The sequence below is a fragment of the Pongo pygmaeus genome, chromosome 1, assembly GCF_028885625.2.
Source record: "Pongo pygmaeus isolate AG05252 chromosome 1, NHGRI_mPonPyg2-v2.0_pri, whole genome shotgun sequence".
NCBI classification, from domain to species: domain Eukaryota; kingdom Metazoa; phylum Chordata; class Mammalia; order Primates; family Hominidae; genus Pongo; species Pongo pygmaeus.
Genome location: NC_072373.2, coordinates 38,738,521 through 38,753,202, shown reverse-complemented (window position 1 = coordinate 38,753,202; position 14,682 = coordinate 38,738,521). Strand labels below are relative to the sequence as shown.

The following is a 14,682-nucleotide window of genomic DNA, read 5'->3' as shown; positions in this document are numbered from 1 at the left end:
AAAATGTTGAGAAGGGAATATCATCAATGGAGGGGCCTGCACGTTCCTCTTAACATTCCCAAGCCACAGATATACAGTGGTGTTCTTGGCAGCATCCTCAGCTGACCACAAAAATAGTATCAGCTCATTTACACTTTTGTTTATTCATGCTCATTTGGACAAAGTGACAGATGCAAAGGAAAAAGAAAAACCCAATAAAGGATTTGGCAGGACTCAATGGAAAGAGTATTAATATAAGGAGAAGCCCCAGAATGATGAACTGCTCATGAGTAGAAGTGTCCTTGAGGTGTCGGCGAAATGTCGGATGTGGACAGTCTCCAACTGATGCACAAATACAGCATCGGAATATTAAGAGAATACATTCATTAGGGGAGGGTGCATCCTTCAACATAAGATCAGTTTATATCCTGATACAAGATCTGTGAACTTCTCATTGAACAACTAATGGATCCGTCGGATGACTCAGAAGTCACAGATAAAGGGACAGTGGCTGTAAGAAAAGTTTAATGGCAGGCAGGGAGGGCACCCACCAGTCTGGCACCTGCAGGGAATTCAAGTCCAGTTCTAGAGGTTCCAGAATAAGTCTGATATGCTCGCATGAGAATGAAGTTTCACTTGAATTTAAGCTGCAGATAAATTCACATTGATTCTTTTGAGCTGTAGGGGGTAGAAATTAAAACTTCTCAACATGAACACCTTTGGTGAGAAAATGGTTTTTTCTCTCTCTGATGTTTGCAGTCAGTGCTGAGAGGATCATGAAGAAGTCTCCTCCGGGTGGAGGGCACAGGAGCTGGTGAAGGTAATTTTAATTGAAGCGAGTGAGAAGGCAGTATACAGAGCAATAACAATGATTTAGCAACAGAGGGAGGCTGTCTGGGGCATCAAGTGTGCCCTCAATGGCCTCCTCTTTAAGCAACACTAGGTAATAAGGGAGGAGAGAGGAAGGGGCATTGGCAGCTTTATCACAGCTGGAGTTCCATTCAAGGGTCTTAAGGCTAAACGTCTTTATTGCAAGACATAGTACAATCTATTAATCAAATGCACATCAGCAACGTGTATCTATCTCCACCAGGGCTCCTACAATTTCCCAGAGTATGCATGTGAGACATAGTGGTCAGTGCAACAAGGGGAAATGAGAATCTTCCTATACCTAGTCTTCCTATACCTAGTATTCCTAAAGAAAGAGTTCATTTAGTCCCCACAAGGGCCTGGACAAAGAGCTTGACAGTTGGCATAATACTTCTACCTTCCATTTAAGGATTTAGAGAGGAAGCTTGCTGAATGGGATGGGGTGGTATGGTACATTTTTACCCCTGCCCAGCCCTCCCCACTTTTGAAAGAGGAGGATTCCGGGAAAGGGGCTGATGTTTGGCCAACAGCAGCATACTGGATCAAAGAGGTTGTGGGTAAAACAGGCTCCAGGGATTGGTAACAAGAAGAAATCAAGTAAGAAATGCATTTCCAAAAGTTTGCTGGAAGGCTGCTAAATGGGCTCAGCTTTTTAAATACTTGGGCTATCCTGTAGCATTAATGTTGTAACCTTATTAGCATAATGTAGCATTGCATTAATTAATGCGATGAGTTGCATTAATTAATGCGATGAGTTGCATTAATTGTACACTAGACAATTTGGTTTCTCAACCAAATGGTCGTCTCTGTTTCTGTCCTTTGGCTATCTTGTCATGTCCAGTGGAGGAGCCCTTTGTAAGTATATGGGATGGTGCCCATTGCTGGAGTCAGTGCCCCCCCTCCACCAAGAACAAACACCACCTCATTGACCATCTTAGTTCTTAGAGTTAACCCTAAACCCACTCCTCCACCAGCCGGGAGGAGCATGTTCAACCAGCAGCCAAGTGACAGGGACAGGACCTCCCCACTTCAAAGCAGCCTGTCTGTCAGGATATTCTCTGGGAAATGGAGCTTCAATATGAATGACATTTAAAGTAAAGAATTTAGTAGAAATCAAATAACCAGTACTTACTAGACAATGGTGCCACATATCATGCACCGACTCCTCAAAGAGGAAAAACATACATCCTGGGCAAATCTGTTCTCGCTTGGCATACTTTTTCTGAAGTCTAAATGTTCTGTCCCATACCTAGTAACTTTTTGTTTCCCTACTCTCTCTCCAGCCACCAGATAATGGTTTATACTGGAAGGCTCAGGTCAGTGGTGTCTGAGGCACATGGTCCTGGCTCTGGAACCCAGAGTGGCATCCTGGCATGGGAAGGCAGTCAGCACAAAGCAGCCTGCGGTCAAGTTCATGGTGCGAAAAGGAAGGGAGAAAGGTTTGGCTCATTTATATAATGTTTTTTCAGAGAAAACAATTACAGCAAAAAATCCCTCAAATCCTAGGGAGGATTACAGGAGAATAAAGCCCATGCACCCACACGTGCACCTGTGACCCCAAGATGAACAGATTCCTGCTGCAGGAGCTGGCTTCCGGTCATGAGCCCAGTTTGCACTGATTCAGGAGTGCATTCCTAAAGCTACATTTCCCCCCCAGAACATGTCTGGACTTCAAAGCCTTACACCATCTTTGCCCCTCATACCCAGAGGTCTGAGAGATAGATGGACATCTGTCTCTCTCAGGCAGAGCTGGAGGGAAGTGGCAGGGCCTCTTGACATTGACTGTGGGGTGCCAGACAAGAAGCCTGTAATCAAGTCCCTGGAAGGCTGGGAGGCAAAAAAGTGTCTCCAGTGGCAGGTTCTTCTGAGGCTGGGTTTTGGGTGTGATTAGAGGCTTGCCCTGCCTTAAAAGTGGTGGGTCCTAAACTTCAGAAGCAGGTTGAGGAGGATGTTTGAGAAATGGCAGACTAGAATGTTAGGGGGCAGCCAACAGATGGGATTCCAGATATTTTACAGCCTCTTACCCAAGGACTGGTTGGCAGCTTATCAAGTGAAAGAGGCTGAAGGCCTCACAGCTTTATCCAAAGTCACAAATAGTTGTGACTCGGCCTTAGGAAATTAGACTTCCTCTTGTATGCCGCCATCTGAGGCTAAATCTAATTATGTCGCAACCTGGAGAAGCCAGGGGCAGCCCCTGTAAGCCTGATGTGAGAAGCTACATATGAGGTTAGGGCTCATGGAGTAGGACTCTCCCTTGAGCTCGCAGGCCCTGTCTTCCCAGGGCCATCTGTGCCAACCCTGCGAACCATGAGAGGTCAGCCCTGCCTTGCACAGACAACCGAGGGCCCAGCCCTGGGACTCACCGTGAGCACTGGGCAGGACTAAGGAGGTGGGGTGGGGTGGGGTGGTGGGCAGGCTCAGACCAGAGGCTCTCAGAAACACTGAGTATCTTTGGTAGGGCAGAGGTACCAGGGATGGGGTCACTGTCTAACACAGGCAAAGGTAAGCTCCCTGGATAAGTCCATGCTGTCACCTGTACTCCTAATTCCATTCCCTCCAAGTTGACTTTTCAGAGCTGAACTTCTAACCTTGCTTGTCAGTATTTGGGGTCCTGACACCTCTCTCTAGGGCATATGCCCCGGCCAGCTCCACTGTGCCTGGAAGAGACTTCTCTCCTTTCCTTTCTCAGATGCCATTGAGAGAAGCCCAAGCACATGAATAACCTGACTTAGGTGACCACGAGGCAGTGAAGTGTCCCCGAGCATCGTGGCATAGGGGCTCAGATGGCCCATACGCAGCTCTGTGACCATCACTGGGAGCCACAGCTCCAAGGCCACTTCTCTCCATCACCTTACAGAGATAGCTGGAAACTCACTGCTTCATTCTCTTTCCAGCTCCTGAAGAGAGTACAATCATGATCCTGCAATCTTTTTCCATTTTCTCTTGAAATCCTACTGACTTTCGTAGGAAATAGAGAGACTGGCTTTAAAATAAGGCCCAGCATGGCTCCCAAGTGCCTATAATGACCCCGTGCAGTGAACAAAATACAAAGGTCTGCAGGGCAATCCCAATAAGAATCAAAGTATAAACATAGCACTTGCTACAGTTCTGAGGTTGTGTGTGTCTGTGTGTCTGCTTTGTTAATAAAGCAACTCTGGGCTCATGACCCTTCCTGCCGATGCTCCGCACCCTGAGGAATGCCACGGGGACACTTCGGAAGAGGCCAAGAAGGAACAGAAGCAAGTGAGCCTGTGTGTGAGGCCAGTGGCATGGAGCAGGGCTAGAGGCTCAGCTGGGCTCTCCAGAGCCCTCCCTGTCAACTGTCCCAGAGAAGCAGGCTATGGGCCGCACTGCAGAGAACCCCTGGATCCTAAGGGCCCCTCTCCAGCTCTTACCCTTGTTTCACCTCCTTTGGGAAAGGAGACCTGAGGATTCCCAGCTCCAAGTGTCTATGGGAGGCATGCACCACACCTGCAGCTGCTTTTCTGGCCTTAACCATAAGACAGAAAGTTTCTGGGCTCTACCCTCCTGTCCCTCAAGCTCCGCTTGTCCCGAGCTAGTTACAAATGACAACTACAGGAAAACATGGTGACGTCAGACACGGGCTGTACAAGGACGGGGATGCCGGGAAGTCCTTGGCCCACCACAGTCCGTGGGGGGGGGGGGTCTTGGCAAAGGAGCCCAGCGTGGTATATACATGAGAGGTTCTCGGCACTTTCCCACCAGTCCCCAGATGGCTGCTGCTCTGTTCTGGTAGTTTTAATCTTTTACAAATATCATGGTAGTAAAAAATTAAAAATGAAGGAAAATACCCTTTAGACAGCATGTCCCTTCTTCCAAAATTGTGCAAAGACGGTCAGATGCAGCTGCCACCTTGCAGGGTAGGGGCACGCTACCCTTCCCATATCTTTTTCCAGATAGAGAAAGAGTGCGTCTAAGCCACTGGCCCCACTTTTTCTGTTAGGAAAAGCCGACTTGAAAATTGTTGATCATGTGGACATATGTGGTAGGGGTGGTGGTGACGGCAGGGTTGTAGGTGTCTGTCTCTGACTTTTTTTTAAATAGACCTCTCAGCTGGCTCCAAAAATGTCTCTCTCCGATTCTGGGGACTGTGGCCTCGATATTTCAAACAGCTCCTGAGGAGACTGAGAGGATCTTCTGGAAGTTAATATCCTGAGTATCTCAGAGAGCTGTTTCTCAATATTGGTCATTTTGGCGTTTAAGGCCTTGATGTCCTCCTTCAGCTCGTGCCTCACCTCCAGGACTGTGGCCTGCAGCGTCTGCTCAGGGATGGGGTAGAACGAATGCTTGACCTCTGCCAGGATGGGACTCCGATCCTGGGGACTCCTAGCCTCACCCACGTTGTCCAGGCGCAGGTCGCTCTTGGTGATGCCACTGTCACACGAGTCTGTCTTCTTCAGTGTGGCCTCGCCTGACGCTTTTGTCCTCTCGGGAAGTGTCTCCATCGACTCAGCCTTGGACACCTTGTTCCAGTCCTCACTCTTCCCACAAGCATCTTTGAAGCGGGCCCAGCCTTTGCGCTTGGCACAATCGCCCCCGCCCCCCTTGGGGCCCAGGCACTCAGACCCTGGCGCCTGTAGTTTTGCGTGGTCTGGCACCCCGGAGGTGGAGGCTGCCTGGAAGGATACGGGCGTGGCAGGACTCTCACGCACGGTGACCACACTGGCCTTCACAAGGCTGTGATTGGCGGAGGCGTGCTCTGTGAGGACATTGCCCTTCTCCACATCTAGGTCATCCAGGTCCCGGCCCCCTCTCTCAGCCGCCAGCCTGGCCTCTTTCTGCTGTCGGAATCTCTGGAAGAGGCGCCGGACAGGGTGATCCGGGGGCAAGATCAGGGGGGCCTCATTCTTTCGTTTCATGCGCTCTTCCTCTTCACGTTTCACGTCGCTGATCTTCCGGAACACAATCTGGAGAGAGAGAGAGAGAATGACATGCCGTGTTAGCCACATGCGGGCTACAGCAGCCCAGCTCAGCCCCTCTGCCTATCTTGGCCCTCTGCTTCCAGTCCACCTGCCACCAAGAGGCTGGGGCTCACAGCCTACAAGGCCTCATGAGGCTTTTCTCTATGACTGACATCACCCTCCTTTTCTTGACACTGGCTCCCAGCTTTCCAACAGCAGGGAATCGACTCCCTCTGTCATTCCCTTCCAGAGGAACAAATCCCATTTTTTTCCCTCTCCACATGCCAGGAGGCTGAAGAATCCAAAGAGCATCTTCCCAGGAGACTGTCCTAGCCTCTGAGCCTGGTCCCCCTTAAATCCATCCTTGTCTGCAATTCAGCATCATCTGATGAGCCTTTCAAATATCACTTTTCTGGCCCCACTTCAGACCTACTCCATTAGTATCTCTGCACAAAAGTTTGAGCATCTCTGGTCTAAACCACACTTCAGGGCAAGAAAGTCCCCAGGCAAGGCTACAGCTAAGGTTTCCAGTGCCACCCACAGATCTGGACCCTAAGTGAATGTGGTTGGCTGTGAAAAGTAAAAGCCATTCTCACACGGAAGTCCTTGTCCTTGGGGAGCTTACAGTAGACTAACATCTTTTAAGTTAAACATAAACTTGTCCTAACAATAATACCCATCACTTGGACAGTGCTTTGCAGGTCACAAGGCACTTTAATGCTACTTCATGTATTCCTTTTGACAGCACTGTAAGGTCACTGGAACACCTGTTATTATCCCCATTTCAGAGATAAGGAAACCACAGCTCAGAGTGGCTAAATATCACATAACAGGTAAGGGACTTGTACCCAAGGTATCAAACCCCAGATCCATTAGGTGGCCAGCAGGAAATGACTAATGGTGACAATACTTCATGCAGAGGATGGACCTTCAGCAAAACAGACTCATGAATTTGGCCCTGAGTGCAGCATAAGCCACAGCTTACAGGGCCTTCCCCTGGGTCAGCATCTGACTATGGGAAAGCCCCAAAATTTCTAGCTTATATTGCATGTGGCAGTTAGACTCTGGGACATGTTTTGACCCATATCATGTTTGAATTTGTGAGAGGCAACCTGCAATAGGTTGTCTTTTTAGTGTAAATTTCCGATTTGAGGACTAGAAGTATTGAGATTGTGTAGAAGTAGAGGAGAGGCCTGCAGTAAGGGAGAACAGCAGCTTTTTCATCATCTCAATCTGGAGAACTTGGTGCCCTGGGCAGGCAACTTAGACCCACGCAGAACCTGTCCCAGGGACTTGCCACAGGACTGCCGGTCCTGGGGAGGCACACATGGTGGCATGCCAGGAGCAGGGGTTTGGAGTCAGAAAGAACTAAGTTTAAGTCCCAGCCCCATTACTTAACCATGTAACCTCACACAGGTATCTTAACTTCTGAGTCTCAGCTTCCTCCTTAGAAAGTGAGGAAAATCTCTATCTACTTTTCAGACTTGGTATAAAGCTGACACAAGATGACTTATATTAAATCACTGGCCCACTGGAGATGCTTAAATGGCTCCTGTTGTCCTCGTCCTTTCAAGGCCCCCAGATGAAGATGACACGCAACTCACCCTACCTCCTCCAAGAGGCCCTGCCGCATGCTATCACCAGTAGGTTCTCAGGTATGACCAATAAGATGATTGTTTTATAGTGCCCAACACAGAGAATCCAAATAAACGGTCAATTGCTTGATGCTAGGAATCCATCAGCAAATCGCTGGCAGACTAGAGGCCCACGTCTATGCTCTAACTTCTTGGTCAAAGTTTCTGTCACTGGATGACTTTACACTGAGGTCACCCATAGGTGGATGGGTTGCTAAATCTTCCAGCTATTACCTGGGTTCTGATATGTGGCTTTCTGACCTCCACTGGGCAGCATTTCTCCCATCCCTGTCTCCTCTGGTCCCCTCCTTAGCTGTACCCCAACTGCCTCTATAGTTTGGCTTGCAGATCCAAGAAATGGGACTCAGGAGAATCCTGTCCACCCTGAAGAGGGCCAGAGAAACCCAACTAAAGGCCTCATGGGGAGATGGGGAAGTGATAAGTAGAGTGATTGGGACGCTTTTCACTCTGCTGAGTTGGATGCCTCTGTACGTGCTGTGCTGTGCTCTGTTCTGGGAATGGCCTCTGCTCTCCATTGAGCATTCAAATCCTCTTCACACCAAGACCCAGTGCAAATGCACCTCTTCCAGAAAGTCTTCCCTGATTCCTATGTGCTCTAAGCTATCCTCCTACCTCCCAACTCCAATGGCCCTTTCTATGGTCAGACTGCTCTTCTGTCCTAATTACTCTCTATCTTGTATCTATTTGTAGTAGAGAGGCCAACTTTCTTCTGCCTACTCACATGCCTTCTTAGAGAGGAGAGGAGAGAATAAGGGAATAGGAAGGAAGGTGGAATGGAGGGAAGGAATGCAGAAAAGAGGAAGGAGAAAAATAGGTGAGAATGTGAACGTACCCAAGAGAGATGATGGCTTTTAGAGCTCATTGCTCTTTTCCTGCCCTTTATATCTGCAGGATATCTGATTCCTAACACTATCCCCCTTTTCCACTTAAGCAAGTTTGGGCAGGTCTGTTCCTTGTAAGCAACAATTCCTGAACACAAATGTATCTTATCCCCCTAAAAGGTCCCTGTGGGTTTAGAACAGTACTTTGGAGGTCACACTGTATTTTTTACTTTTTAAATTTTTGCTTATTATTTGCCATAAAAGAGCAATGATTTTCCATTTTGTTCCCAATTTCCAGCTGTTGGAAGTGCCTGGTACCTAGCAGGCCCTCAATAAATATTTGTGGAATGCAGAACACATAAATATTGGCTAATGAATCCGTGGGAGAATATCTTCTTCCTGGAAAGATGAAATCACAGAGGTCATAGTCAGTGTTATAAAAAGCAGAGTTTGGCCTGGACACACATCTCTCTCAACATCAAAGGTCAGGGGCAGCCTCTGAGACTTGAGATGTTCTAAGACTTATGAAAACGAAGTTCTTCAGATATTGAGGAGTCAACGCAAAATGTATCTCAAGAGGCTATACAGCAAAGGCTTAACATAATTCATGGTGGACATTTGGGAAGGGAAGTGGGAGTTCCTCTTTGAGGGTGTGGCTACATTGTGCTTGTCACCCAGAGGCCCCATGGGTCAGAATCCTGGACTGAACCAGCCAGCATATTCAGGTGTTCTGACAGAGTGGTCGATGTGGGCAGTTCAGACACTCAAAGACAGGGCCTGTTGGTGGAACCACGGGTCTCTGGATCTGTGCAGGCTTTTTTTCCAAAGTGTCATCTTAGGCTGCCCTCCATCATCCTGTGTGCTAGGCAGCCCCCCGAACATCACTGTCTCAACCAATGGACAGGTGAGCCAGGGAAGAGCTTCCTACCCTGCAGAAATGCCTGGTTCTTCCTTTGAGAATCAGAGGGGTAAAACCAGCAACCCCAAGGGGACAAGGCAAAAGGAGTTTTTACAGAGCTGATGTGGTCTGACAGCTTTGCTGATCTGGAGTCAAGGGCTCTGCTTACTAACTTTGACTACTTTTCTGGAGAAGTTAGTCATGGAGTCTGTCTCAGAGGCAGCCATGACCATGCATTTTGCCAAGTATTTTAGATCTAAGTGGGCAGGAGTGGTTGTATGACTCATGACAATGAGGTCTGTGCCACCAGCACCAGCCACAGCAGCTCTCCATCTGCTTGGAGATGCTCCACAGCTCCCCATGGCAAGAGTGTATCCTGGGAGTGATGGGCATGACTCCCAACTCCCTAACCCAGGATGCTCCCTGTACTGGACAGGTGATGGATGGAGGTCTGGGGAACAAGTGTGTCCAAAGTATTCCATGATGCTCTAATAGGTACTATGAGGGGGAAAAGTTCCAAGGTTAGGTAAGTTTGAGTCACACTGCAATGTTAAATGGGTTGCTTTACTGCAGGACTTCTCAGAGCGTTAACATGCTAATGTGCCTTATGAATGTCTAAGAGGAAGACATTATATGCAGCATTTCTTAAGCCAGTTCCCCCAGATCCACTCTTTTGAATGAAAGAACCCCCTCTGGAAAACACTAAAATTATATCAATGTGTAGGGTATAGGATGCTCTCTGTATTTGTGTATAGCCCTAACAGATGGGCAGTTGTTTCCTGTTCCAACTGAAGGGGACCTCCTGTCTCTAACTCACTCACTGACCCCCTGGAATTTGAGATTTGAGGACTCCACTGCAGATGCATTACCCCCTGATGGACAGGCCAGGATCAATCCAAACTTTGTGGCTATAGCCATCCCCCTGTTTGTGAAGCCAAAAGAAGTGATATATATTGCCCTCCCTCCAAAAATCTGCTTCTAATGTTCGTGGTTTAATGGGGAGAGAGAAAAAGAGATCACAGGTAACTTCTGTATGCGCCACACATAGGCTCCTGAAGGATGGTGTGAAAATAAAACCCTAAAGGACTTCCATTTTCAGTGATCCTCATTGCAGGCTGACCTCATACTGATTTCATCATCTCTTCCTGGCTGATTTTATTTTTTGAACTCTTACATGAGCTCAGAGAGCTGACATTTAAAAGTACCCCTGAGATGAACATTTTTGCAATGAGGACAACTGCTCATTGGCTCTTGCCTTCTTTCTTCACATCACAGATCCTTAGGGACCACACCAACAGAGAGGTGCTGGGGTCTGTCTGGAGGGGTTGTTCCACTGGAAAAGGCCCAGCCCTGGTGATAGAAAACTACTCTGTTCCTGGCATGGGTTCAAGGCACTGGTAATGGGATAAGTCCAGATCCTTCCTGGATCCAGCCAGAGTCCTGCCAGCCCACAGGGGCATATATTTTTCTAGCCTGACATGTTGCTCAGAATGCTGAGCAGCTCATGAGTTATTGCAACCTAGAGACAGAGGACGCCTGGAGGGCAGGGATGCTGCTGTGCCTTACTCATCCAACTTGGCATCCCTCTGAGGTCGCACCAAGCCAACAGCCCTGAGCCTGGGAAGACTTAAATGGTTGTTGAGCTGAATGGAATTGACACTCAGATCCTTAAGCTACAGGGATTTCTGAGTAATTATTTTCAACTTGGTTTGAAAAACCAATACCCCTGGAATCTGACGTGAGTCAGGATAGCCGACCACCTCTTCTGGGTTACATTAAAAGAAGGCCCAGCTCCTCTCAAGCCTAACCTTTTCTCTCCTTGGCCTGGTCCTGGCTAGAGCTTGAGGAGTCGTCCCCTTGGGGTCTCAGCAGCACGCATGGGGGAAAGGCAGGCCTAGGAGGGGAATGGACTTGCTGGAGTCCTGACAGCAAGAGGATGTGGGGAGGGCACCCAAGTGGGAGGACATTTACTTAAAAGAACTCAGATTGTGGAATAAAAATACATACGTAATTTCAATCCTCAGTGGTTTGCATAAATGAGCAGGGGCTGAGGTATGAGTCATCGAAATCTATGGATATATCAAAAAGGATTTAGATGATTTCCTCTTGGATTCAGACACACGTCCCCAGTCTGAAATGCTCAGCAGTAGAAAGAGCACTGGCTTGGAGTGGTCCTAGCTCTGCCACTGACTAGTCACTGTGTGACCTTGGGAAAGTTATATCCTTCCTTGGTTGTATCAGATCAATGGTTCTGAAATCTGGCTACACTTCAGAACCCACTGAAGAGGTTCTCTAGTGAGTGAGAATTTCCTGTGGCAGGGCTAGAAACTGGCATTTGCAGCAAACTCCCAGGTGATTCTGGCATGGGCAGCCTGACGCAGGTCTGCTGACCAGGCTCTCAGAACCCCTGGATGGATGGATGGATGGTGAGGTCACTGTTAGTCTGCTGTCCCCTGTGCATGGACTTGTGCTCACACATGAGCATGGCCACACACACCAGCCTCCTGTGCCCCTCTCTGCCTGTACTCACACTTCCAGCCAGACTCAGCCCTCCTAGTTGCTGCCTAGGATTGGAGTGGGGGGATGACCCTGGTGAGTCTCTCACTCAGCCTCTGGTCCCTGAAGGATGACTAAGAGGAAACGCGCAGGCCCTGCAACCACCTTCGACTCTTTCTTTCTTAGATCTGACAAAAAGCTGTCTAGAGTGGGGGGACACAAAGCCAAGCAAACATTTATTGAGCAACCACTGTCTGAGAGCACTCAGCAGGGCGCACACACTGTATAGCTCCTTGCTAGTAGGAGCCAGGCCTCTTCTCCCAGAGCTGGGGTCCATGCTGGTGCTGACTCAGGCACCTTGAGTGGCCGAGCGTCAGAAGGGCCATAATATCCCCACAGGCTCACTTGACGTAGCTTTCCTCGTGGTTTCCTCACCCACCAGCCTCCACCAGTCACCCTGCCTGGTTTTATGGCAGAGCATAAAACATGAAGATTAACAAACTGGGCCATTTAAGAAACTTAAAACACAGAAAAACAAACTGCAGATGGGCAGATAGGATGAGGCAGTTGGTTGGGTTTTACTTTTGGAAAAGGCCACTTCTCAGCCCCCTCAGAAAGATCACTTCTGTTACTATGGAATCAAATGCTACATTTTCTCCTCAGTATCATGATGAATACATGACAGCCCAGAACATGGGAGGCCCTGAGCCTCGAGGAGGGGAGGGGGCCCCAGAGTGACCTAGGCCTGTTCGGCTAAGGCTGTGTGGCACCCCGGCCTGAGGCTGGAGGGAACAAAGCACAGCACTGTCCTCCAGGGGATGCCAGGCTCGGGAGATAGAGCAGTAAACTCACAGTGTAAGCACGAAGTGCTAAACTAGGCCTGGGGTGGGAGGGTGAGGGCAGGAGCCTGTGGAGTCAGCATGGGGTGATGGCATGTGCACATGCTTTGGAAGTCAGGGGGACTTGGATCGTGTTCCTCAAACCTCAGTTTCAGCACAGAATACAACTGCTTTCACAGAACTGTTATGAGGATTAAGGTGGATAATGTAAGTAAGCCCTGAAGGAGAGCGCTTGATTTTAATAGTTGCTCAGTAAATGTATTATGTATTACTCTTTGTGGGGGCTTGAGATGATTCTAGAAGGATGAGCTAGAATTAGGTACAAAAGGTGAAGAATTTGGATGAGGGTATTCCAAACAGGGAACAGCCCACCTCAAGACACAAAGGCAGAAATGCCAGCCAGGGAAGAACAGTGTCTTTGTGGTGGCAGTCCTGGTGAGAGGAGCTGACGCTGACGGAGAGCTCTAATGTGCCAGGCACTGTGTTAAATGTTGGACCTGTGCCATCCTTAAGGAAACCCCAGCAGGTGGGTACATTATTATCCTCATTTTTCAAATAATGAAACCAAGTGTAGAAAGAGTAAGTGACTACCCAAGAGGACAAAGCTGTGGAGCTGTGAGCCAAACCCGGGCAACCTGAGTCCCTGCCCACACCATGTCTGAAGCCATTCTTCTAGGGAAAATGCCTTGGGTTTTAAGACAAAGGACTGTTTCTCTCAGTATATGTTGATGACCTCCACTAGTGTCTTTGTCCATTGGCAACTTCTCTAAAGAATACAGGGGCAGCACTAGGAAGTAGAATATCTGGCCAAGGGAAGGCAAGAGGCCAAGAAACCGAGATTCCCAGAGGATTTAAAGAGGGAATGCCTCTCTAGATGCATTAGGCTGTGTGGTCTTTTAACTTGTCAGGATGGACCAGTGACTTAGGGTGAAACCCAGACTTTGATTGATTAAGGTAAAAAAGAGGGCTAGCAACACATGAGCCCAGCTGTTTGGTTTATTGGAAAATCCTGCCTCCCTGGATGATGCTGAGGTTACCAGTTACCCCGTTGGCCACTTGTGACCTCTGGGTCCAGCACTAGTTAGGAGGAGTAGGAATGCACAGATGTCCCAGTGGCCTTCATCCAGAAAAACCCTAGAGGCTAGAGCTGTTCTTTTCTCAGGGGACGTGGTCTACTGGCTCTCAGAACACTGCTAACAGGCAGGCCCCTCCCACCACCATGCAGCATCTGCACTTTCTTCTGGCATTAATCAAGAATGACTTGCCCGACCCATCAGTGACATCCCATCATCTTATTAACTGGCATCTTATTCACTCTTATAAGCCCCTCCCCCCAGACTGGTGGGCATGGGCAGTAGGTGGATTGGACATATCTACTTTTGACAGACCAAGCTGGGGCCTGAAAGACTCCACAGATGCTCCTGTTCCTCTGTCTTCAGGAAGGTTCAAACCCAAGACAGATGAGTATCCTTCCTTCTCAGTGCCATCCAGAGAATGAGATGTGCCCCTGGATTGCTACTCAGGGAAGAGATGGCACTGCTGTGCAAGAGTTGCTATCCTCCTGCATTTCACTAGGGGCCACATTTGTCACCTTCTCCTTGTTTTGTGCTCCCTCAGTGTAGTGGACTGAATTATGACCCTCAAAAGACACGTCCACCCAGAACTTTAGAAGGTGGCCTTATTTGGAATAAGGTTCTTTGCAGATGTAACCAAGGTGAGGATCTCAAAATGAGATCATCCTGCATTAGAGTGGGCTCTAGACCAGTGATGAATGTCGTTACAAGAGACAGGGAAAAATGCAGTACACAGAGAAAGGCCATGGGGAAGATGGAGGAGACACTGGAGTTATGTAGCTACAAGCCAAGGAATGCCAAGGATTGCTGACAGCAACCAGAAGCTAAGACAGGCCTGGAATGGATCCTCCTCCAAGCCTCCAGAAGGAACCAAGGCAGTAGACAACTTTATTTCAGACTTCTGGCCTCCAGAACTGTGAAAGAGAAGCAATTTGTTTTAAGCCACCAAGTCTATGGTCGTTTGTATGGCAGCCCTCAAACTAGAACACAAGGTCTGCTTCACCACTTCCTCCTCTCTCCCTCCCCTAACGGAGGCCCTGTCCACAGCCCTGCCCTTTGCGCTAGGCCTCTGCCAGCTGTTCTCCCTTCTGCTTCAGTATTCACCCTCATGCAGCTGAAGCCAGCATAG

General features: G+C 48.6%; 1 protein-coding gene across 3 annotated transcripts in view; it reads right to left on the bottom strand.

The window, feature by feature from the left end:
- Positions 1-35: 35 nt before the first annotated feature.
- Positions 36-14,682, bottom strand: part of KCNH1 (potassium voltage-gated channel subfamily H member 1) — a 468,663-nt gene continuing 454,016 nt past the window's right edge. For 2 of the 3 annotated variants that reach the window (XM_054480226.2, XM_054480237.2), the window contains exon 11: positions 2,283-5,777. In XM_054480226.2, coding sequence (XP_054336201.1) covers positions 4,920-5,777 — 858 coding nt within the window. In that variant the 3' untranslated portion in view covers positions 2,283-4,919. Of the gene's footprint in view, positions 791-2,282; positions 5,778-14,682 lie in introns of those variants that run through there. The other variant, XR_008501421.2, reaches the window with a different exon arrangement.